The sequence below is a fragment of the Indicator indicator genome, chromosome 10 (assembly GCF_027791375.1).
Source record: "Indicator indicator isolate 239-I01 chromosome 10, UM_Iind_1.1, whole genome shotgun sequence".
Classification (NCBI taxonomy): domain Eukaryota; kingdom Metazoa; phylum Chordata; class Aves; order Piciformes; family Indicatoridae; genus Indicator; species Indicator indicator.
Window position 1 is genome coordinate 30,586,158 of NC_072019.1, and position 25,324 is coordinate 30,611,481.

Genomic DNA, 25,324 nt, shown 5'->3' on the forward strand with positions numbered 1-25,324 from the left:
AATCTAGATTTTTACACATTTTAAACTATGTATAAATATCATAAACCCAGCAAGGTTTTTGTGTACCCAAGATCAGCCACTAAGTACTTCAAATAGAAACCTCCTCTCTTGCAGGTACCCAAATATTTACAGAGCGTGTCTTGAATGAGGAATTAGATCCCCCCCTGCTCAGCCCTGCCAAATTACTTAATGGTCTTTTTTGCTTTTTAAACTCAATGCCTAATCTACCAAAACCTTAGAACCACACCCAGGGCCTGGACACTGGCAGCCAAACACATCACAAGAGTTCTTGCTAGCAATTTACCATTGCTTTGTTGAGATTAGCCAGTGACATCCCACTGACCTGCAAGGGTTGAAAGGAGAAAGGTTTAGTAGGGGGGGGGGAAAACCAGCCTCCATCAAAACCAAACATGAAAAAAACAAAAACCAAGGCTGGGATGGTGTTTAATTTAGTGCAAAGGTGAAGGCTGGGTTGGGAAGATGAGAACTCCATGGATGGGTCACTGCAGAAAGGCCTCTTCCCCTCCTGCTCCTTCTGCAGCTTCTCCGATGGGTGGCCAAGTGAAGGCTTAGCCTCGTTTTTAATGTGTTTTTTTTTTTCCCATTAAGTCTGCACAAGCACTGACTTTTCAAAGACTTCTCCCAAGATTCAAAAGTCCTGTGCCCAACACACAGAGCCCTTTCTTCTGCCTTTGATTTTTATGCACGTTTCAAGCTGGTTTTGTTTAGCCTTGGTTGGTGGGGTTTTAGCTTTCAGGCTGCCAGCCTTCTCAGGATTATGGAGTATTAATTGGCTCTTAATAAAGGTACTGATCATAGAAAGCTTTTTTTTTTTTTTTTTCCCTTGCCTTGGTGCTTGATTTCCAGACTTGATTTGCTTTATTAAATGGAAAGACAAATAAATGTAAAGCCTGTGCTGAAATACCTTCGCATAGGACACCGGCGGTTTAGAGGTCACCAAGTCACTTGGACTTCCTTCCAACAAAAGCAAGATCATTTTTCAGTGTCCAGCCCCATGGCATCCCGTGGTGCTTCACACAATTTGTTAGTGTCCACACCTGCTCAGAGAGTGGGGCTAAAGCCCAGTTGGATGGGGCAGGATCAGTCCCTGAGAGATTTCTGCTATGCTTGTGGTTTGGAGCGCTGTTTGATCTCCTACTGCATTGTTAGATAAAAGCATGTGGTTGGGATTTCCTTGTTCTGTCATTCAAGCAAAAAAATTCCCCTTTATATAAAGGAAAAAAAAAAAGAAAAAAAAAATCCCTTCACCTTGTGAAGGGTGTTGCAGTTTGGAAGGTAGTCTGGGCTGCATTTACCATATTTGCATTGGAATAAGCAAGCCTCTTTGTTCTGTGCTTTAATTTCCTCTGCCTGTGAGATGGGAGTAACAGTGCTGCTGTGGATGCACCAGGCTTGACTCCACACCTTGGGCTATGGTCCAGAGGCTGCTGTGTAACAAGGGCAGAGAAGGGCAATGAGGCTGGGAGAGGTCTGGAGCACACACCCTGTGAGGAGAGGCTGAGGGAGCTGGGGGTGTTTAGCTTGGAGAAGAGGAGGCTCAGGGGAGACCTTCTTGCTCTCTACACCTACCTGAAGGGAGGTTGTAGCCAGGTGGGGGTTGGTCTCTTCTCCCAGGCAACCAGCACCAGAACAAGAGGACACAGTCTCAAGCTGTGCAGGGGGAAGTTTAGGCCTGATCTTAGAAAGAAGTTCTTCCCAGAAAGAGATATTGGCCATTGGAATATTCTGCCCAGAGAGGTGGAGGGGTCAACATCCCTGGAGGTGTTTAAGAAAACCCTGGATGAGGCACTCAGTGCCATGGTCTGGTTGATTAGATAGGGTTGGGTCATCAGTTGGACTTGATGATCTTGGAGGTCTCTTCCAGCCTGGCTGATTCTGTGATTCTCAGTGTGTAGATGGCAGTATTAAAGGGGATGTGAGGCCTTCCTACAGTGCTACTATAGACTTTGCAGTAGGTCTGTTCGCATAGGTGAGTCATAGTCACAAACAATGGCCAAGTTAGAAGCATTTTTGGAGAAGAGTGACCATGCCCCAAATCAGCGACTTTTTATTTTTTGCCTGCTGTATGTCTGTAGCTCACTTCGATGCAAGTCACTGTTTGTTGCCATTGTCTGGGATGCACCTCAATAGTTTGGTGGGTAGGGATGGGAAGTGCTGGAGCTTGGGAACTTAACACCTTTATTGAGGCCCAGCTGTTGCATTGATAGCTACATCCCTGGCTGCAGTGACTTGCATAGTTCAAATTTCCTGGTAAGACACTGGGGCAGAAGAGGTGGTGAGGCCCAGATGTACCATCTTCATGGTGCCGCCTTCACCCTGTGCTGCTTCCCCTCATTTCCAAGTGTGTGTGGGCTGTAGCCCCACTTCTGGATACCCTTGCCTGTGGCAGATTTCCTGATGTAAATAATGTCTGTGTGGTGTTTTGCTGAGGGATCCCAAAGGCATCTCTCTCTGCATTTAGTTTTCTGTCTTCTTCCAGTCTTCCCTCTGTAGTGTTTTTCTGCACAACCCATTCTCTGCAGCCTTTTGGCACTGCCATGTTCTGCTGGAGAACCTGCTTGCCAAAAAAAAAAAAAAAAAAAAAAAAAAAAAAAAAAAGAAAAAAGTAGGTCACCTAGACAAACTTTTTCCAAGAAATAACCTTGTGGAAGAAGGCCCAGCTTGAGCACTATTTATTATTCACCATGGGCTGGGGTCTTCCTTGGGTAATTATGGCTAAAAGAGCATCTTTTTGCCCAGCCCATGAAATCAAAGGCATGTTACGTCTTCTAAATAATAAACATTCAGCTATGGAGAGCATATTTATGTTTCTCATGTTAGAAGAAAAGGGAAGGGAAGAAAAAAAACAAAAAGGAAGAAAAGCGAAGGGAAGTAAAAAACAAAAGGGAAGCAAAGATGAAGGGAAGAAAAAAAGGGAAGAAAAAAGGAAAGCAAGAAAAAAAGGGAAGTAAAAAGAAGGGAAGAAAAAAGGGAAGGGGGGAAAGGGAAATTAAAAAAAAGGAAGGGAAGGGGGAAAAAGGGAAGGAAAGGGGAAAAAGAGGGGAAGAAAAAAGGGAATTAAAAAAAAGGAAGGGAAGGGGAAAAAAGGGAAGGAAAAAAGGGATAAAATAAGGGAAGAAGAAAGATAGGGAAGGAAAGAACAGAAAGGGAAGAAACAGGAAGGGAAGGGAAGGTAAGAAAAAAGGAAGGAAAGGGAAGGGAAAAAAAAGGAAGGGAAGAAGAAAGGAAGGTAAGGAAATAAAAAAAGGGAAGAAACAGGAAGGGAAGGGAAGGTAAGAAAAAAGGAAGGAAAGGGAAGGGAAAAAAAAGGAAGGGAAGAAGAAAGGAAGGTAAGGAAATAAAAAAAGGGAAGAAACAGGAAGGGAAGGGAAGAAAAAAAGGAAGGAAAGGGAAGGGGAAAAAAGGAAGGGAAAAAAAAAAGGAAAGGAAGGGGAAAAAGGGAAGAAGGAAGGGAAGACAATAAAAAAAACGGAAGGAAAGAAAAGAAAAGGCAATCTGAGGTTACTGTTTTGCTGGAAAAATGTCAAGGCTTGATTGGCAATATCCCACTAAACCACAAGTTTGTAGGAGAGAAAACAAAACGATTGTTTTTTTTTTTTTAAGCTCTGCCTATGTGAGCTTTAAGAAATGTTCCAGCATCTAGGTCAGCTCCACTCTTATTATAGCTGTGGCAAGCTGTACATAGACTGGAAACACGGAAATACTACCCCACGCTGCTCAATGAATGAAGGGAAAACAAATCTTTATTAGTCCTGGGTTCACATCATCTATAGGAACACTATTGTCTTTTTGTTGGTGGTTTTTCTTTTTTTCCTTTATTTAAAGCTAGTTTTAAGCTTTCAGATTTTTTTTTAATTATTATTATTGTCTGTGGGAAACATGTGTTTTACAGGCCTGTCATGTGAAAGCTATTAGCAAGAGGAACTGGAGGAATCACAATAAGCCACGTAACCATGGCGTGGCTGCTCCCCGAGTTCAGCTGCTGGGCTGCCTGAAGTCGGATCGTGCCCAGCAGCTTCGCCTCTTCTCTCTAATGGAACAAAGCTGGAAGTGGGGAGATTCAGACTGGATGTAAGGAAGAAGTTCTTCACCACGAGAGTGGTGAGACCCTGGAGCAGGTTGCCCAGGGAGGTGCTTGAGGCCCCATCCCTGGAGGTGTTTAAGGGCAGGCTGGATGAGGTTCTGAGCAACCTGCTCTAGTGTGAGGTGTCCCTGCCCATGGCAGGGATTTTGGAACTAGATGAGCCTTGAGGTCCCTTCCAACCCTGACTGATTCTATGATTCTCCTGCCATTTTTCATTGGGAACCTTAAGGTTTTTGGTTGTTTTGGGTTTTTTTAAGTGGTTCTATTAATACCAGATTATTGGCATCAGGGACCTGTTTGGGGGCCAAGCTGGCTAGGCGTCAAAAGGGTTAAATAGCAGAAGGAAAATCGGCTAAATCAGTGTTGGGCCCCAGCCTGTTCAGTATCTTTACTGATGATCTGGATGAGGAGATAAAGTCCACCAGTATTAAGTTTGCAGATGACACCAAGTTGGGGGCAGGAGTCGATCTGTTGCAGGGTAAGAGGGCTCTGCAGAGGGACTTTGACAGGCTGGACAGATGGGCAGAGTCCAACAGGATGGCATTCAAAAAGACCAAGTGCCAGGTTCTGCACTTTGGCCACAACAACCCCATGCAGAGCTACAGGCTGGGGACAGAGTGGCTGGAGAGCAGCCAGGCAGAAAGGGACCTGGGGGTACTGGTTGACAGCAGCTGAACATGAGCCAGCAGTGTGCCCAGGTGGCCAAGAAGGCCAATGGCATCCTGGCCTGGATCAGGAAGAGTGTGGCCAGCAGGAGCAGGGAAGTCATTCTGCCCTGTGCTCAGCACTGGTTAGGCCACACCTTGCGTCCTGTGTCCAGTTCTGGGCTCCTCAGTTTAAGATGGACATTGAGATGCTTGAATGTGTCCAGAGAAGGGCAACAAAGCTGGGGAGGGGTCTGGAGCACAAACCCTGTGAGGAGAGGTTGAGGGAGCTGGGGGTGTTTAGCCTGGAGGCTCAGGGGAGACCTTCTTGCTGTCTACAACTACCTGAAGGGAGGTTGTAGCCAGGTGGGGGTTGGTCTCTTCTCCCAGGCAACCAGCACCAGAACAAGAGGACACAGTCTCAAGCTGTGCCAGGGGAAGTTTAGGCTGGAGGTGAGGAGAAAGTTCTTCCCAGAAAGAGTAATTGGCCATTGGAATGTGCTGCCCAGGGAGGTGGAGGGGTCACCATCCCTGGAGGTGTTGAAAAAAAGCTTGGATGTGGCACTTGGAGCCATGGTTTAGTTCTCAGGAGGTGTTAGGTATTAGGTTGGACTTGATGATCTCTGAGGTCTTTTCCAACCTGGTTGATTCTGTGTAAATTCACCAGAGATCACAGAGTCACACAAAATGGTCTGGGTTGGAAGGGACCTCCAAAGGTCATCCAGTCTGACCTCCCTGCAGTGAGCAGGGACATGCCCAACTAGATCAGCTTGCCCAGAGCCCTGTCAAGCCTCACCTTGAATATCTCCAGGGATGGGGCCTAAACCACCTCCCTGAGCAACCTGTTGCAGTGTTCCACCATCCTCATGGTGCAGAACCTGTTCCTGATACCCAATCTCAACCTGCTCTTCTCTAGTTTGAAGCCATTGCCCCTTGTCCTGTCCCTGCAGGCCTTTGTAAACAGTCTCTCTCCAGCCTTCTTTTACCCCCCTTCAGGTACTATTAGGTCTCCCTGGAGCCTCCTCTTCTCCAGGCTGAACACCCCCAGCTCCCTCAGCCTGTCCTCATAGCAGAGCTGCTCCAACCCCCTGATCATTTTTGTAGCCCTCCTCTGGACCCTCTCCATCAGGTCCATGTCCTTCCTGTACCGAGGGCTCCAACAATGTCTCATTTTATTTACCAAATCTGAGCTGGGCAGGCACTTCTGAAGCCTTTCCTTGCTTGTTCACATGCTTGATGGAAACCATCCTGTCCTGCCAAGCACTGTGGTGCCCAGTGCTTGAAATTAACCCATTTCCAGAGGTTTTAGAGAGGATCTGTAGCTCCCCAAACCTGAACTACCTGAAGGGGGCCTGCAGGAAAGCTGGAGAGGGGCCTGTCATGGAGCAATGGTTTGAAACTAGAGCAGGGTGGATTTAGATTAAACATTAGGAAGAAACTCTTTACTAAGAGGCTTGTGAGACACTGAAATGGCCAGAGAAGATGTGGATACCTCAGCCCTGGAAGGGTTTAAGGCCAGGCTGGATGAGGCATTGAGCAACTGGGCTAGGGCAAGGTATCCCTGCCTGTGGCAGGAAGGTTGGTGCTGGGTGATCTTCAAGATCCTTTCTAACCCAAACCCTTCTGTGATTCTATGATCTGAAAGGGGTCCTGAGTGGTGGGCCTGGCCACACTTGGGAGGCTTCAGGTCTTTGTGTGGTTGCTGCTGCTCACAGATGATGACATTTTCATTTTTCTTGGGATTAACAAACCCCCCCCCCCCCCCCAAAAATCCTGGATTAGCAAACCCATTAACATGGAGGGAAAAGTCCTGGATTAAGTAAATACATTAGCATGCAGGAAAAGTCCTGGATTAGGTAAACCTATTGGCATCCAGTTAAAGGGAGCCAGACTGGATTGTGCAATGTGAAATACAGATGGTGGTTCACATGGAGAGTGGGGAACATGATTCTGATGCCACTTTTAACAACCTGGATATGGTACTATTTCTAATTACATATAGTAGATCATCATTGCTATAAATGTAGCATGGACGAATTTAGGTCAAACCTAAGAACACTTTTTTAAAAAATTATTTATTTATTCTTTTATTTTTTTTTTTTCAGCAGGAAAATCCCTCTGATGTCTTAGGCTTCTAGCTGTGTAAACAAACCCACAGATACTTAAGCAAGTTAGTGGTTGACAGATAGTCCCTAGTGCTTTCTGTAGGATCTAGATGGGTGTGAGACCTGCTGTCTTGGCCCAAGGACAGCTTGAACCACTGTGCATTTATTTTCTCCTTACCTGGGTTTCGCTCTGCAAGTGGGAGGAGGGTTTCCTGTACCGTGTGGTTTGTGATTTACTCAGAGCGTGGGTTTCAAGGAATCTGGGGCTTGTTTTGGTGGGGATGGGACTGCTCCTCTCTGTGATGGGCTTAAAAGAGCAAAGACGGATGGGGAAACTGAGGCAAAGGGAAGGAGGGTGCCCTGCCCAAGGTAACATCATGGCTGGGAAAGCTCCTTTTGGGTTTGAGCCAATGCTGTATTTCCCTCAAAAACTTTGAATACACGTACAGATGGGCAGTGATTTTGAGGTGTCCCCTCCATCGTGTGTCCTATCTTATCTGCACCCTGTAATTTTGAGCAGATCTGCTTTATGCTTGGTGCAAAGGTCCAGCCAGGATCACAGGATGTTATGGGTTGAAAGGGACCTCAGGAGATCTTCAAGTCCAACCCCTTGCCAGAGCATGACCACAGAATCCAGCACAGATCACACAGGAATGCATCCAGATGGGTCTTGAAAGTCTCCAGAGAAGGAGACTCCACAACCCCTCTGGGCAACCTGTTCCAGTGCTCTGTCACCCTCCCACTGACGAAGTTCCTCCTTATGTTGAGGTGGAACCTCCTGTGCTGTAGTTTATATCCATTACCCCTTGTCTCCGTCATGAACAGCATTTAAAAACACATTTTGGGTGGCTTTAAGGTGATTGAAGGGGAATGGGCTCTGGTGGGAGATCAGCAGCTCTTGTGAATGGGTTGGTTGGGTTAGTGCTCAGCCTTTTGCATATGGATGAGTCAAGGATGGGTGTCCCACAGCTGCTCAAAGCACATAGTTGCATGGCATCAGTAGGTACAAACAGAGGTAAACCCTGTAAATAGAGAGAAGAGGGAGCCAAGGAAGACTTCAGAGGCATAAAAAGAATGGGGATGGAGTGGAGCTGGGCTGACCAGGTAGGAGAAGCTGCACTGATACTCGATCCTGCAGTGTTTGTTTGCACAGCTCGGGGCTGCCCTGCGGTGGGGCACTGGGCAGAGCATTGGGCCCTCCCGGGAGGCAAGCACCAGATTCGTTTTCATGGCTTTTTGCAGAGGGATTGCTTCAGGGGTCCATTCCTGTAAGTTAATATTTGCAATGCACAAAGCTTAACTGAAACCAGGCAGCACAGACATCTGATAACCATAACAGAGGAGATGCTTTTCCCCCACAAGACCCACTTGGAAAAACAAATCCCAATGCTTATCCCCTTTGGAAAGATAGCAGTGTGGAAAGAAAAGCGTCAGAGGCGGTGCTGTGTGGTGTGCAGGGGGGGTTCTAACTGGGCTGGGGGTTTCTTTTGCTGTGAGATGGTTGTGTTTGCCTGGTTTGCTGATGGGTTTGGTTATTGTCTCCCCTTCTTTCTAGCTGGGTTGCCCTTCCTCATCATTGAAACGAGCACAATCCAGCCCTACCAGCGGGGCTTCTACTGCGACGATGACAGCATCAGGTACCCGCTGAAGGCGATGGAGACCATCAACGACGCGGTGCTGTGTGCTGCAGGCATCCTCATTGCCATCCTCGCTGTAAGTCCTGCCTCTGAAACCTCCTCTCCTGTCCCTTGGGCATCCCCAATGGCTTTTTTTTGTCACCTCTTTTTTGGGAATCACAGAATCCCTTAGACATCCCCAATGGCTTTCTTTTGTCACCTCTCTTCTGGGAAGCACAGAATCATTTAGGTTGGAAAAGACTGTTAAGATCATATAGTCCAAGCTGGGTACATCCCCACAGAGTCATGGAGACTAATGTCACACTTGCACTGTCTCAGAGTCACCAGTCCTTTGCTCCACATTCATTCTAATGGCAGTGCAGTTTGGTCCCTATCTTTAGACTCCTTGAGTATCTGCAGTTATTTCAGGGCCAGTGAAGATGTTTTCCTTTGTGACTTAGCACTGAGATTTCTAACAAGGTATTTTGCTGAAAAATATATTTGAAACCTAAAGTATTTAGTAATAGAATAATAGAATTGTCAGGGTTGGAAGGGACCTCAAGGATCAGCCAGTTCCAACCCCCCTGCCATGGGCAGGGACACCTCACACTAGAGCAGGTTGCTCACAGCCACATCCAGCCTGGCTGCAAAAACCTCCAGGGATGAGGCTTCCACCACCTCCCTGGGCAACCTGTGCCAGGGTCTCACCACCCTCATGGGGAAGAATTTCTTCCTAACATCCAATCTGAATCTCCCCATTTCTAGTTTTTTGCTCCATTCCCCCCAGTCCTGTCACTCCCTGACACCCTAAAAGGTCCCTCCCCAGCTTTCTTGTAGCCCCCTTCAGATACTGGAAGGCCACAATAATATCTCCTGAGAGCCTTCTCTTCTCCAGATTGAATAGCCCCAACTCTCTCAGTCTGTCTTCATAGGAGAGGATCTCCAGCCCTCTGACCATCCTTGTGGCCCTTCTCTGGACAAGTTCCAGCATGTAATATGCTCTACAAATAATTCTGTTTAAAAAAAAAAAAAAAAAGAAAAACTTGTTTTGAAAAATTGTGGAAGTTTTCTCTCAGAAGTTTTGCCTTTTCTGTTGCGCTTGAGGTTTTGCTGAAAGGACAGACATTAGAAGCATCTTTCTTTTCCTTAAATTTTCCATTTTTAACTGAAAAAGAGTTGAAAAGGAGTCTTTGGTTGCTGGCACCAACATCCTATTGGCATTGAGGCTTTAACACAGTCTCACTGGTGATGTCCACACTCTCTGCCAAGGCTTGCATCTCCTCTGTGATTGTTTGACTTCCACGTGAGAGTGGAGCAATAAACATTTGCAAATGAAAGCTTGTAATGAGAGTAATGAGATTACTCTTGAAGCCTGTAAACAGGCCCAAAGCTGTTGGGGCAAGTCTGTGAGCTCCACAAGAGGGTTTTTTTTCACCTTCCAGTACAAGTTCAGAGTAGAAACAAAAAAGACTCTCGAGTTGTCAGTAAGGACTTGGCATGGTTTGTACCTATTCAAATAACTTTTGGTATTTGCCTATTTTATAAGGTTTAGAGACAAAAAAAAAAAAAAAACAAAAAAAAAACACCCCACCAAAAACATCTTTTCAGCTAGCCAGTGCCTGGAAAAGTTTCACAGGTTAGTATTAGATTTCTAAGAGATTGTTATATTAGAGCCATTTTAAAAAGACAATTAAAACCTTCCACAGGGAGCATATTCCCAGAGTCCTCACTATAAAAAGGAGTTAATGAATCACCTTTCCAATGCCTCCTCGTTTCTCTTTTCCTGCCAGCTTTCCTAGAGCTGTGCTAGGAAATGGTTGCAGGGTGAGAGATTTATATGTCAGCCAAAAAAGCTGAATCCAGCCCGTGGAGCTGAGCCTCCTCCTTGCACCAGCACTTATTTGGTGCTGGGACAGAAGGCAAGAGCTGCCTCCTGGGTGTTGGTTAAACACTTCCAGCTGGAGATGAAATTCCCCTCTGAAAAGTACCTACCTTTTCCCTCTTACCTGCTGCCAGCACAGCTCAGGTGCTTTCCCAGAGACCTGCTTTTGGTCCTTCAGCTAGGAGAGGTGAAGATGAAGAGGTGAGGAGCACTTGTGTTCTTGGCTTTTATCTTCCCTCATAGGAGTAAAGTCATGGGCAATAGGTATTTTAAGCATGGCACAGTGCCTGCTTTGGTAATGCCCCATCCTCAACCTTGCTGCTTTCTGCTATGAATATCTCCATCATTTCCTGGCCACATACACTCACTTAGCAAATGAGGTCCCCAAAACTGCCTTGTTCCTCTTCTTCCTCCCTCCTCCAAACAAGCCTGAAAGGTGCCAGACCCCCAGTTCTATAAACACAGCCAAGTTCTACCCTGCAGGTGAATTACCCCTGAGTGTGGAAAAGCCATAAAAATGAAATGAAAAAGCCTCTCATTTTCACATTACTGCTGGAACTATCAGCACACTGGCTCCATGCAGAGTGTGCTTCTGATCAGTAATGAGGCTGTGGCAAATACAGGAGTTGGAAGAGAAACTGGAAACATAATCAGCTGCCTATGTGATCCATCAGCTTTCTGCCACCAAACAGCAGGTCAATTAAAAGGGAAAGAAAATCCCCAAAGACTTAGATGTTTCTGCCCTGGTTTCACTGTGCCCACAACAAATGTAATTGGATAAGGTAAATTCAAAAGCTCAGTGATTTGCTGTTAAGTGATACAAATGGCTAAGGAGGAATTGAAGCAACAGATTTCTTTGCTATGGCAGCATGCATGGAAAATTCAAGTCAGCCTGACCTCTCTTTTTTTATTTCAGATGCAACCCAGATACCAGAATAGCATAATAGGAATTCCTTCCAAATCCACAAAGCACTGATTCCACTCCTTTTGCTCACAGTGTTTGCCTTTGGAAGGCAGGGCAGTGGTTCTGAGGACTTCCAGAGAGCTGGTGTTTGGGTTGCTGCAGCCAAAATTTCATGCCCTTGCTTTATGTGGTGTCATGGGCAGTCAAGCCTGGGGTAAAAAAGGTCCAGGTCATATTTTACATGGCTTGAGGACACCCAGAGTGCACATTAAGTAAATGGCAGAGGCGAAGACCTTTGCTTCCATCAGCATGTGAGGTTGTTTAGCCTGGAGAAGAGGAGGCTCAGGGGAGACCTTATTGCTGTCTACAACTACCTGAAGGGAAGTTGTAGTCAGGTGGAGGTTGGTCTCTTCTCCCAGGCAACCAGTGACAGAACAAGAGTCTCAAGCTGTGCAGGGGGAAGTTTAGGCTCGAGGTGAGGAGAAAGTTGTTCCCAGAAAGAGTAATTGGCCATTGGAATGTGCTGCCCAGGGAGGCGGTGGAGTCACCATCCCTGGAAGTGTTCAAGAAAAGCTTGGATGTGGCTCTTGGAGCCATGGTTTAGTTGTCAGGAGGTGTTAGGTATTAGGTAATAGTTTGGACTTGATGATCTCTGAGGTGTTTTCCAACCTGGTTGATTCTGTGATTCTGTGATATGCATTTAGTTTAATGCCTCTATATTTGCTGACTTCAGGCAAATTTCCATGCAGGTGACCCTGGGGAGGCTCATACCCCTCCCAGGGCTGTGCACTCTTACCTCTCTTCTGACTGCTCTTCTTGCTGGGAGATGGTTAATTTGATGGCCACAGAAGCATCCCCTTGGATGGCCAGGGGAAGGTGATACTTTCCTTCTCCTGAACTTCACGTCACACCATTGCCATGGTGCCCTGTGTCCCCACAACTGATAGCTCTGGAAAGTCTTTGAGAAACACCTAAGAAAAGGAATTTTTATGTATTTACACAGCTGGCTTAGCAGGTTGCTCTGCAGTTGAAAGTGATACACTTCAATGTGATTAGACACAGAGAACATTGCACCCGAGGCATAAGTGATTAGAAAAGCTCTAAAAGTAATTACAGGCTAATTGGATTGCTGCAGATACCTTGTAAAATGGGCAGGACAACCAAAAGCCTGCAGAAGGCATTCACAGACAGAAAGATTCTGCTATTGGCTTCTCTTCAGGACCATCCTTCTAAAAGTGTGTGTGTCAGTCCCCCGGGAGCTGTGCCCATCACATAGGTGTGACACAGGTCCCACATGGGTGGCTCACTTAAGAAGCAGAAGGCATTGAGAAGAGCTTCATAGCTTTAGGACTTGCTTTCTTTTTCCAAGATGTCCTCTCAGTCCATGCACATCTGTGCTGCATTAGTTTTTCACCGTCCTGCTTTATCTGGGACAGCACTTGCCAAGAGAACAAGCTTACCCAATTTTTAGCTTCTCATTAAGGTTGAGCCATGGGTTTAACTAAGCAGGGGAGAGTTCATGGCTGCCCAGCAGCACGTTAGAAAGGGAATGAAGGCTCCAATTTACAATCTGCTACATGTGTGCAATTACCCAGACCACCAAGGGGGAGAGAAAAATACAAATCCCCAGACTTTTGTTGCTCCCATGTTTGAAATGGTCACATGCCTTGCCCAAGCCAAGAGCCTCGGGCGTGCGTGGATCTGTTTTGTGAGCTTGGAGTAATGGCACATCTGCCAGTATCAGATGTCATCCTTAATTCATCTCCTCTCCCCTCTGCAAAAGCCCTGAGTTTGGAGACTTATAGCTCTCCTTCTTGTGAGTTTAGGCTTTTGGGATCCTCCATGTCACAGGATCTCAGGATGTTAGGGGTTGGAAGGGACCTCAGGAGATCATTGAGTCCAACCCCCCTGCAGAGCAGGACCATAGAATCTAGCACAGGTCACACAGGAATGCATCCAGCTTGCACCCATTGCCCCTTGTCCCGTCATTGGACATCACTGAGCACAGCCTGGCTCTGTCCTCCCAACACTGCCCTGCACATCCTGATAAACATGAATGAGGTCACCCCTCAGGTTCCTCCACTCCAAGCTGAAGAGCCCCAGCTCCCTCAGCCTTTCCTCAGCAGGGAGATGTTCCACTGCCTTCAGCATCTTTGTGGCTCTGCATTGGACTCTTTCAAGTCCTGAGGTCCTTCTTGAGCTGAGGGGCCCAGAACTGGACACAATATTCCAGATGCAACCTCACCAGGGCAGAGTAGAGGAGCAGGAGAACCTCCCTGGACCTGCTAACCACAGCCCTTCTAATCTACTGCAGGATGCCATTGGCCTTCTTGGCTGCAGGGGCATATTGCTGCCTCATATTAAGTATCTTTATTGCTGGCTTCTTATTTTAGTTGTATCTCTTTGTGCTAAAGCCTTTTTAGCTGCCGTTTCAGCTGCCTTAGGTCAAGCTGAGAGTTTTTTTTTCCCCCTGCAGTGATATGGCCAAGTTCACACAACACGGCTTCATCTTCTCTTCATCTAATTGCCATGCTTTTCCAGTTTGTTTCTTTCCAAAGGTTGTGTCAAGCTTTTTAAAAAAGGTAGGCAGGGGCCTTGTCTCCTGCACTCCACTGGCAGGCTGCCAGGCCAGGAGGAATACTGCTGGTTGCTCCAGAAAGGGATTAACATGAAGGCATTTTCCCGGACAGTTAATTTTACATATCGTGGCCCTCATGACTAGAGAGAGGCAGGGAGAAAGGGCTGGAAAAAAAACCCAAACCAACAAAATCCAAACCCTCACCTCCTCAATTTATTACTTGGGTATAAAAACATTTAAAGTAATGAATAAAATCCTAAAGCTGTAAATCTGGAGTTCAAAACCTAGGTGTGTAGCAGAGAACGATTTAAGCCTTTGCGTCTTTGGGAGAGTTGAGATATTTGGAGTTATTTCACAGCCTGATTTTCATTAACCTGCCTTTAAAGAGTCAGGGCTATGAAAAGGCCTTGTCCTCTGCTCCCTGACAGTGATTTATGACCACCCTGACACAAGAAAAGCATCCCAGAATCATTAAGGTTGGAAAAGACCTCTAAGATCATCGAGTCTGTCAGCCCAACATCACCATGGCCACTAAACCACGTCCCCAGGTGCCATTTCTGCACATTTTTTGAGTACCTCTAGGGATGGTGACTCTACCACCTCTCTGAGCAGCCTGTGCCAGTGCCTGATCAATCTTTCAGTAAAGATATTTTTCCTGATATCCAACCTAAACCTCCCCTGGGCACAACTTGAGGCCATTTCTTCTTGTCCAGTTGCTGAAACACAATGGTGAGGCTTTCCAAACCCACCTGGATGTGTTCCTGTGTGACCTGCCCTAGGTGATCCTGCCTTGACAGGGGGGGTTGGAGTTGATAATCTCTGGAGGTCCCTTCCAACCCCTAACATTCAGTGATTTTGTCACCCCTTGAAATGTCCAGAAGCAGCTGGTGTTTACACAGAGGCTTTGAGCAACTTGAACTGGGTTGGGTGTCAGCAAAATTTCAGGCAGAATGTGGAAAGCTTTGTGGCTTTCTGAGTCTTCTCCTGCTGCGTTCCTGGGTTTCCAAGAGGAAGATAAGCATGTTTGGAGGTTGTTCATTTGTTTTCCTCCCAAATCAGTTTGACAAGAGGGTAGTGGATCTGACCTCTCCTTCCCAAACACAGACTAGATTCTTTATCTGGTTTGTGTTTGATTTATTTTTTGTTTCCACTATACTGGAACAGATCTAGGGTGGTGTTTCACTCCTGTGAAGGTAGGCCAATAGGCTGCATCAAAATGTAGCTTTTCTCTCTTTTCCTGTTTCTCAGTCTTTGTTTTCCTATAAACAAAGTTTTAAGCACTACAATCTCTTCTTGAGAGGGAAGAGGAGGAAGATGGAGAGATACTGGGCTATAGACTCTCCCTTGGAATATTATCCCAAGGGAAGCAGTGGATTCCCCTATATTGGCCAGTTTTAAGACTCAGCTTGACAGGATGCTGGGCCAGCTCATTTCAAGTGAACTATTATCTAGTAGGGTTGAACCAGATGGTCCTTGAGGTCCCTTCCAACCTGGCATTCTATGATTCCCTCCTTCCTCATCATAGAAACAGATTCCTGATTTGAGATGCTTGAAGTGCCAAGAGCTGTCTCACCCCATGCCATGCCAAGGGCATCCTGGGGTGGATTAGAAGGGCTGTGGTTAGTAGGTCAAGGAGAGGTTCTCCTGCCTCTCTACTTTGCCCTGCTGAGGCTGCCTCTGGAATGTTGTGTCCAGTTCTGGGCCCCCAGTTCAAGAAGGACCTCAGGAAACTGCGTGTAAGAGTCTAGTACAGAGCCACAGAGATGCTGAAGGGAGTGGAACATCTCCCTGCTGAGGACAGGCTGAGTGATCTGGGGCTTGGAGAAGAGGAGCCTGAGGGTCACCCTCCTTCATGTTGATAAAGATGTGCAGGGCAGTGTGGGGAGGACAAAGCCAGGCTGTGCTCAGTGATGTCCAATGATAGGACAAGGGGCAGCTGATGCAAGCTGGAGCAGAGGAGGTGCCACGGGAACAGAAGAGAAATCTTCTTCCATGTGAGGGTGCCAGAGAGGCTGTGGAGTCTCCTTCTCTGGAGACATTGAAAACCCACCTGGATGTGTTCCTGTGTGACCTGCCCTGGGTGATCCTGCTCTGGCAGGGGGGTTGGACTGGATGATCTTTCGAGGTCCCTTCCAGCCCCTACCATTCTGGTTTTGCACAGCGTCTTTGCTCTTCTCTAACCCGCCGGTCGCTGTTCCTTCGCAGATCATAACGGGTGAGCTCTACCGGGTCCACTACCTGAAGGAGAAGTCCCACTCCTTCATCCAGAACCCCTATGTGGCAGCTCTCTACAAGCAGGTGGGCTGCTTCGTCTTCGGCTGCGCCATCAGCCAGTCCTTCACGGACATTGCCAAAGTCTCCGTCGGGCGCTTGCGGCCGCACTTCCTGGAGGTTTGCGATTTGGATTTCTCCACCATCAACTGCGCTAAGGGAGTTTACATCCAAAACTACACCTGCAGGGGAAGTGACAGCAAAGTCCAGGAAGCCAGGTGAGAGCCCAGAGCCGGGGGGGTGGATACTGCCACCAGAGTGGTGTCTTGCTCTGAATGCGTCTTGGGGGTTCTCTGCCCGCAGTAAGGTCACAGGATGTTAGAGGTTGGAAGGGACCTCTGGAGATCTTCCAGTCCAACCCCCTGCCAGAGCAGGATCATAGAATCTAGCACAGCTTGCACAGGAGTGCATCCAGACAATGGATCTCAGAATGCATCCCAGGCAACCAGTGACAGAAGGAGAGGACACAGTCTCAAGCTGTGCCACGGGAGGTTTAGGCTGGATGTTAGGAAGAAATTCTTCACAGAAAGGGAGATTGAACACTGGAATATGCTGCCCAGGGAGGTAGTGGAGTCACTGTCCCTGGAAGTGCTTAAAATAAGACTGGACAAGGAACTTAGTGTCATGGTTTAGTTGATTAGATGGTGTTGGGTGATAGGTTGGACTTGATGATCTCAAAGGTCTTTTCCAACCTGGTTAATTCTGTGATTCTTTGATTCAGACATAGCTTGAAAATCTACAGAGAAGGAGACACCACAACCCCTCTGAGCAACCTGTTCCAGTGCTCTTGACCCTCCCAGTGGTTGAGGCCCCATCCCTGGAGGTGTTTAAGGACAGACTGGATGAGGCTCTGGCCAGCCTGATCTAGTGTGAGGTGTCCCTGCCCATGGCAGGAGCGTTGGAACTGGATGATCCTTGTGGTCCCTTCCAATCCTGACTGATTCTATGATTCTATGTTGAGGTGGAACCTCCTGTGCTGTAGTTTACATCCATTGCCCCTTGTCCTGTCACAGGGTGCAAGCGAGCAGAGCCTGTCCCCTCCCTCTTGACAGTGCTTTTTGTGTGGAGGCTGTCACTCTGGCTGCCAGCAGTGGGCACTTTCCCTTGGGAATTGTGGGCTTGGCTCAGCAGTATTTCTTTTCCTTTCTCTTCACTCCTACACTATTGTTTCCCCAAGCGATTGCTCAATGTGGGAATTCACCCTAAGAGCTGAACTCGTGGGGAGCAGCTAAAGCTGTCCCAAGCAGCAGAGCAAAGGACTTCTTGAGGTGCCACATGCCAGTGCCTCATCCTCAAAGCTCTCTTGTCAAATCCATCAGATACTCAGTTTTGACATTTCCAGGGGCGTTTCACACACTGCAGTGAAGCAACCAGAGAGCCTTCTTACTTCCTTATGGCTTCCTGGTTGCTGGAGGCGAGACGATGAGTTGTCAGGCCCTCCTGGAAATATCTGCTGTCCCATGAGTGCACCAGGAAGGGACAAACAATGCAGCATCCTGTCCATCCGTTTGCTTTCTGCCTCGTGAGCAAGTAGGGCGGATAGCAGCAGGGCTTTTAGAACCCAAAAGATTGGGGGGGGTGGGGGCGCCTCTGCTTTGCCACCCTCCTGGTGGCAGCAGGTGAGCAAAACTATAATCCTGAAGGTTGTAATACTTGATCAGGTGGGAGGTGTCCCTGCCCATGGAAAGAGGTTGGAATTAAATGGGAAAAGAGGGTGGAATTAAATGATCTTTAAGGTCCCTCCCAACCCAAACCATTCTGGTTTTGTACCTCCCTGGTGAGACCACACCTGGAATACTGCATCCAGTTTTGGGGTTCCCAGTTCAAAAAAGATAGAGACCTGACAGAGAGAATCCAACAAGGATTATTAGGGGACTTGAGCATCTCCCCTGTGAAGAGAGACTGAGAGCCCTGGGGCTGTTTAGGCTTGAGAAGAGAAGACTGAGAGGGGATCTCATTAATGTGTACAAATATCTGGGGGGTGGGTGTCAAGCAGAGGGGGCCAAGCTCTTTTTGGGGGTGCACAGTAATAAGACAAGGAGCAACAGCTTCAAGTTTGACCATAGAAGATTTCACTTTAACAGGAGGAGAAACTTCTTTACAGTGAGGGTGACAGAGTCCTGGAACAGGCTGCCCAGGGGGGTTGTGGAGTCTCCTTCTCTGGAGACTTTCAAAACCCACCTGGAGGCACTCCTGTGTAGACTACCCTAAGTGATCCTGCTCTGGCAGGGGGGTTGGACCTGATGATCTCTGGAGATCCCTTTCAACCTCTAATATACTGTGATACTGTGATTCTGTGATTATAGTGGCTGGTCCTTAGCACCTGCTTTGTTTTGCAGGAAATCCTTCTTCTCTGGGCATGCATCCTTCTCCCTGTACACCATGCTGTATTTGGTGGTAAGTAACCTCAGCATTGCTTGAGATTGAGTTGATTTATCCCATGTCCCCCTTTCCAGAGGCAATCACCCATGTTTGGCAGCAGCAACAGCATGATGAGTGTCAGAGATAGAGGGCTGGTTGGAAAAAAAAAAAAAGAGCCTAAACAAGCTGGTGGTGAAAAGATCCAATCCCAGCCCCTGTGGGGTTATTTGGGATGGAGGCTCCAGGGCTTGTAGGCTGAGTTGGGATTGTTGAGACTGGAGAAGAGGAGGCTCCAGAACGGCCTTAAAGTGGTCTTCCAGTACCTGAAAAAAGCCTGCAGAAAAGCTGAGGGGAGACTGTTTACAAGGGCATGTAGCAATAGGACAAGGGGCAGTGGTTTTAAACTAGAGCAGGGTAGGTTTAGATTGGATGTTAGGAAGAAGTTCTTTATTATGAGGGTGGTGGGATGCTGGCACAGTTTGCCCAGGGAGGTACAAGGAGGTGCATTCAAGGTGAGGCTTGAAGGGGCTCTGAGCAACCTGATCTAGTTGGCAATGTCCCTGCTTAGTGCAGAGGGATTGGACTGGATGACCTTTAAAGGTCCCTTCCAACCTAAAGCATTCTGTGATAACTGAGGTGTGAAGCTTTGGGCTGGAGCCAAGGCTGCAATTAAACCCAAATCCTGCTAAATCTGTGGATGACCTGTGCAATTTTGTTCACCCCATATTGTGGTTTCCACTGAGGAGAGTTTGAGGAGAGCCAAAATGTTGCATCAGTGGAGGGGGATGATGTGCCATTGGGATGAGGGTGAAGGCTGGTTCCTAAATGCGCTAGAGGAGCAGGTGGAGCAGCCTCTGCCGGCCTGGATCCGGAGGGGAGGGCTGGGGCTTGTTTTTCTTTGTCAGTGAGAAATGGCTCTACCCTTCCTGTGCTGGGGCTGGGGTGGCTGCCAAGGTGCTTCCTGCCAGGGCTGCGAGAGATGCGCTGCCCGCAGCCCTGAGAGGCTGGACCCACTCAGAGCATTTTGGAGTGAACCAGAATAGTGATTTCTCCTTGGTTAAAAATATCAAATGTGAGCTTTTCTCTGTGAGCAGTGCTTTCCCCCCCATCCCTTTCTCCTCTGAAAAGATAAGTGACCACTGCTCCTTCCTCCTCTTCAGCCTTGGATCCCCCTTCCATGTGAGGAAGTCCTGTAATTTAATTGCTAAGCTTTTTCCAGGCTGTTTGGGATAGCATACTAAATTATTTCCTTTTTTTTCCCCCACTTTGGTTTTTTGTTTGTTTGTTTGTTTTTTCCTTTTAGTCTCGGAAAACTTTTTAATTTCTTCAGGAAACATTTTGGCTGTTTCTTCTCAGCTCTGTTACAGCAGAGCCACCCCAGTGATGCTTCTCAGGAGGCTTAGCCCTCTGCTGCTGCCATCCCAGAGCTTTCTGAGCTGAGTATGGCAATCATTGCTCACTCTGGCATTTCTTTATCTCCTAGGAGGTGTGTGGGCTGTCAAATAAGTCAGCCCCAAGATGCTTTTGAGTTTGGCATCTGAAAAAGCAAGGACTGCCAGTCCCTGTTAAGTTGGAACTTAAACACCAGGTTTCTCTCCAAATACTCATGAAGATTTGGGTTGTCCATCCAGGTATTTTTTTTAGGAAATGCTGCTGTGTGGCCTTTGTGGAAGCCAAGCCTGATGCTTTCCCTTCTGCCCAGGATCCCTGTTCTGCAGCATCTCTCAGGGCAGGGGACAAACGTAGGGGGCTGTGCCCAGCTTTGCAAGAGCTCACCTCCTCCCGTTTCCACCCCACTCACTTTGCCAGTGACTACCCAAAAATTGCTGGAGCTTGACCCAGTTCCACAGGGCACCAGTCAGACCATGTTGCTTTGCCATTTTTTTCCCATGTTTCTCTGAAAATCCAGCAGTTATGAAGCAGGAGAGAAACAAACACAAGTGCTGGTAGCAGGGGGTGCACTGGAGACCCCAAAACTACAGCATGCATGCAGCATTCCCCTGTGATGGATGGAAAACCTTCATGGCTCATTTTCCAGCCCTGCTTTGCACCAGTGCCTGCTGCCTGCTTTTATTTTTAACTGCAGCAGGCTTCTGAAGTGACATTTAGCTCCTGTCCATGGCTTTGGAGCAGAAAGCTGCATTGGATCTCTATTTGCTGCCCCTTCCCTGTTGCTATGTGGGAGTGTTTGAGCTATTCACATTCATCAGCCTCTGATCTGCCCTGATCTGGAGCAACAGGTCGCTCTACTTAACCCTCTCCACGGAGAGGTTTTGACACCAGATCCCTTAAGAATTATTTAATTTAATTTAATTTTATTTTTAAATTTTATTTTAATTTACTTTTTTAAATTTAGTTTTTATTTTATTATTTTGTTTTTATTTTATTTCATTTCATTTCATTTCATTTTAATTTATTTAATTTTAATAAATTCTCCTTCTCCTTCTTCTCTTTCTCCTTCTCTTCTCCCTCTCCTATTATTATTATTATTATTATTATTATTATTATTATTATTATTATTATTATTATTATTATTATTATATTTTACTTTTTGCCTTGTTCCTAACCTGAGATAAGGCTGGTAGCAGGTTCTCCCTGACCAGCTGCTTGACTGCCTTGTGCTTTAAAAAGGCAGGGGGAAAATTCTTTCAGTAGCTTGGTCATAAATTGAAGGGACAATAAATAGAGACAAGACAGTGTGATGCAGTGCATAGCAGAGATGAGGAAACTATGATCTTAAGAGGTCTTCTCCAACTGAAATGATTCAATGATTCTAACTTAACCTAGCAGCAAGCCTCTGCTCTTCATCACTCCAGCTCCCTGGCCAGAGCCTGAATGAAAAACCTCAGAGAAATGAAAACAAAAAAAAAGGAAGCAGAAAATCTGTCATGGTGAAGAGGCTGATAGTATCCAAAGATAATTAAAAAAAACTGTAATAAAATGAGGTGATAATAACCCAGAGCAATTATATTTAATGCAAAATAAACCCCACTGTCTTGCCCAACTTCAATGAATGAATAAATGAAGGTTTTTGGAAGCCTCTTTAGCAATGTGGCATCCACCGTGCCAGAGCCTGTAGGAGGAGGTGGGTTTGATGGATTTAATCAGGGAACCATCTCAATCAAAACAGAATGGTTGTTCTGCAGTTCCTGGGAAGTGAGGGCTGTGCCACAGCAGGTTGCTGCCAGTGCTCTTAAGTACCAGGAATTTGCCAGGAGCCTTTGGAGAGCTGGGGGTTTTTATGGGGCTGAGCCTATGCTGCAGAGGCTTGGCTGATCGGCCGCATCCTGAGCACATTCCCTATCCAACAATGCTTCATATTTCAAGGATAAGTCACTTCCCGTCTTTCCTGGCCTTCCCTGCCTTCACTCTTAGAGCCTAGTCCCATTATAATGTTTTCAAGCTTGCCTCACCTGATGGGAGATGGTGCCAGAAAGCTTTAGGAGGTCTATTAATAAATACTTGGATTCCCATGCGTCCCATGGGGCTTCTCCTGCAACACAGGGCTGGATTTTCCCAAGTATTTGGTGGCCAGGGGATGGGTGACCACAGCTGCACTATTGCCCTGGCACAGAGGCAGTGACCTGTGGTATCCTTCCATAGATGAACCTGTGGAAGGTTCATTATTTTTGACAGACTGTGAGAGTTGGGGCTGTTCAGTCTGGAGAAGAGAAGGCTCCGAGGAGACCTTCTTGTGGCCTTCCAGTATCTGAAGGGGGTTACAAGAAAGCTGGGGAGGGACCTTTTAGGGTGTCAGGGAGTGATAGGACTGGGGGGAATGAAGCAAAACTAGAAATGGGGAGATTGAGATTGGATGTTAGGAAGAAATTCTTCCCCATGAGGGTGGTGAGACACTGGAAGAGGTTGCCCAGGGAGGTGGTGGAAGCCTCATCCCTGGAGTTTTTTTCAGCCAGGCTGGATGTGGCTGTGAGCCACCTGCTGGAGTGTGAGGTGTCCCTGCCCATGGCAGGGAGGTTGGAACTGGATGATCCTTGAGGCCCCTTCGAACCCTGACAATTCTATGATTCTGTGAGAAGCAGTTTGGCCATGGGCTCCTAGTAGGAAAACAGGGATAATGCCAAGCCCCAGAGGGGTTTTGGTTAAAAGTCCCACGGAAAGGCACTTGCAACACAGCAGAATCTCCTGGGATTCAGTTTGAAATGCTGAGACTTCAGGGCTCAGTTTCTCGCAGCCTTCTTGTCACCAAGAAGACTCAATTAGCATCAGGTCTTTGTATAAAAAATTTAAGAGGGGAAATTACTGTTGGGTGATCCTCTTTGTCTTAATTTTCCTTGCTTTGTTCCTCCCTGGCTGAGCGAGCCAGTCACACATATTTATAGCAGGCTGAGGAAAGAGGAGGGGGGTAACACCTATACCTACAGTTCAGTGTCTGAAGGGGACCTACAGGAAGGCTGGGGAGGGACTGTTTAGAAGGTCTTTTGGTGACAGGATCAGGGGCAATGGTTTGAAACTGGAGCGGGGAACATTTAGTTTGGACATAAGGAAGAAATTCTTAACAACGCCTTTGGTACTGGGAGGTCTTTGCCTTCCTCTTGACCTTTTCTTCTGGCCAGCTTGGTGCTAGAAGCTGAAGTCTGCAGCTGCCCTTGCTCAGCTGGCTTATTCCAGCAGGGCAGTGCATGACACTGGGGTGAGTTGGTGTTGGGGGGAGTGGTTGTCCCTCCTTTGGCTATGGGTATCTGAGCAGCTGGAGATGGAGGTAACTTCAGGTCAGATGGTCGGAAACAGGACCAACCGTTTCCCAGAAAGAAACTTGAGCTGTGACTAAGGGACGTGGTTGATGGAGCTGAGCCTTGTGGTGAGGAGAGTGTGAAGAGGATGGGATTTCTGGGTGCAGAAAGCCCCCAGAGCCTGGAGGTGACGCTTTTAGCCCTTGTCTGATGCCAGCTCCTCCTCGATGGCTTTGCCCTGGGGTTGTGTGTGGCCACAGGCTCTCCTCACCAGCACTGTGGAAGTCCCCTGGCAGAGGAAGAGTGATGTGACTTCCTTCGAGCCATCTGCTTTGTGGTCACTCAGTCTCTGCCAGGAGACAGTGAATGGGAGCTCCAAATAACTCCTGCTTCATGTGATCCCATTTCATTCCATCCACCCTTGCTCCTGTTGATGCTCCTCCTGACTTTCACTGCCCTGTAGTGAAAATAACCTTGGTTGTGGTATTATTCCTCCATCCTCTTCCACAAAGGGCTCCATCCAGTGCCATGTTCTCATCCAAGTCTGGTAATCCTTAATAGTCAGCACTTCAGATTGACTCCCAGGTTTAAAGAAAAAAAAAAAAAAGCCTTCAAAAGCAGTTTTTTGGGTATATTGCCAGGAAATTCCCATTTGTTGGTAATAGCACTGACTCAGCTGTCCAGGAAATTCACATCTTTTTCAGCCCCCAAAGTCTCCTTTCACTTTTTGACCGCCTCTTACTAACTTCGTTTTTCTTTCATACTGAGGGCAAAGTTCACAGCAGGCTGATCAGGGCTTATATCTAAAGTGGGATCCTCAGCCCCATGGTATTTGAGCAGAGTTTTCAACATTCTCATGCCTGTAGAATATGAAACTTCTGTTATCCTCTTCCCCCTTCCCCCCCTTTTTTTTTTTTCTTTATGAAGAAGAGTAAATTTTCCTGGACTTATATTGCAGCAGTAAAAGGATCTCAAATAAAGATCCTCACACTGATAGTGCAGTGTCTGGCTGGATTCTGCTCCTCCAGGTGTGGGTGTGAGCTAGGTGCTGGGGATGAGAAGCTCAACATGAGCCAGCAGTGTGCACTTGCAGCCCAGAAAGCCAACCAGAGTCTGGGTTGCAGCAAGAGAAACGTTGCCAGAAGGTCAAGGGAGGTGATTCTCCCCCTCTGCTCCACTCTGCTGAGACCCCACCTGGAGTACTGTGTCCAGTTCTGGAGCCCCCATTACAGGAAAGATCTGGAGGTGCTGGAAGGTGTCCAGAGAAGGGCCATGAGGATGATCAGAGGGCTGGAGCTGCTCTGCTCTGGAGACAGACTGAGAGAGTTGGGGTTGTTCTGTCTTGAGAGAAGGCTCTGAGGAGACCTTCTTGTGGCCTTCCAGTATCTGAAGACGGCCTACAGGAAAGCTGGGGAGGGACTTTTTAGGGTGTCATGGAGTGATAGGACTGGGGGGAATGGAACAAAACTGGAAATGGGGAGATTCAGATTGGATGTTAGGAAGAAATTCTTCCCCATGAGGGTGGTGAGACACTGGAAGAGGTTGCCCAGGGAGGTGGTGGAAGCCTCATCCCTGGAGGTTTTTGCAGCAAGGCTGGATGTGGCTGTGAGCAACCTGCTCTAGTGTGAGGTGTCCCTGCCCTTGGCTAGGGGGTTTGGAACTGGATGATGCTTGAGGTCCCTTCCAACCCTGACAATTCTGTGATTCTATGACATGGGTGACACCCAGCACACCCCATACAGTGCCATGCTGCCTTTGCACCCCTTCTCCAGGGCCAAAGCATGTAGATTAGGCTCTTTTGGGTCTTTTCCTCATCTGGGGTTGGACCAGATGACCTTTAAAAGTCCCTTCCAATCCAATGCAATCTCTGATTCTGTGGTTCAGAAGTTGTGATTGGGAAGGAGCAAATCATCATACAAACATATTTGTGTTTTAATCACTTCAGCCCCCAAGGTGTTTCCTTTGGTGGTGTGTTCAAACTCAGGGTTAGCTTTTTATTCCTCATTTGTAATTGATACTTTGCCTCCTCACTTATAGATGGCCTAGTAAGGCCAAACTTCTGGGATGGAATGGTTTGAGGGGATGTCAAGGTGCTGTGCGCAAGGGACACATGTTAGATTATTTAGCAGCCAGTTTCTTTCTTAAGGGGTTCTCAAGGCTTTAAGAT

The 25,324-nt window shown here is 47.3% G+C and overlaps 1 protein-coding gene across 1 annotated transcript in view; it reads left to right on the forward strand.

Moving 5' to 3' along the window:
- The window catches only part of PLPP3 (phospholipid phosphatase 3), a 64,294-nt gene that overhangs the window by 27,453 nt on the left and 11,517 nt on the right, over positions 1-25,324 (forward strand). Inside the window, exons 2-4 of the mRNA XM_054384253.1 lie at positions 8,410-8,567; positions 16,040-16,323; positions 18,445-18,502. Of these exons, the coding sequence (XP_054240228.1) occupies positions 8,410-8,567; positions 16,040-16,323; positions 18,445-18,502 (500 nt within the window). The remainder of the gene's footprint in view (positions 1-8,409; positions 8,568-16,039; positions 16,324-18,444; positions 18,503-25,324) is intronic.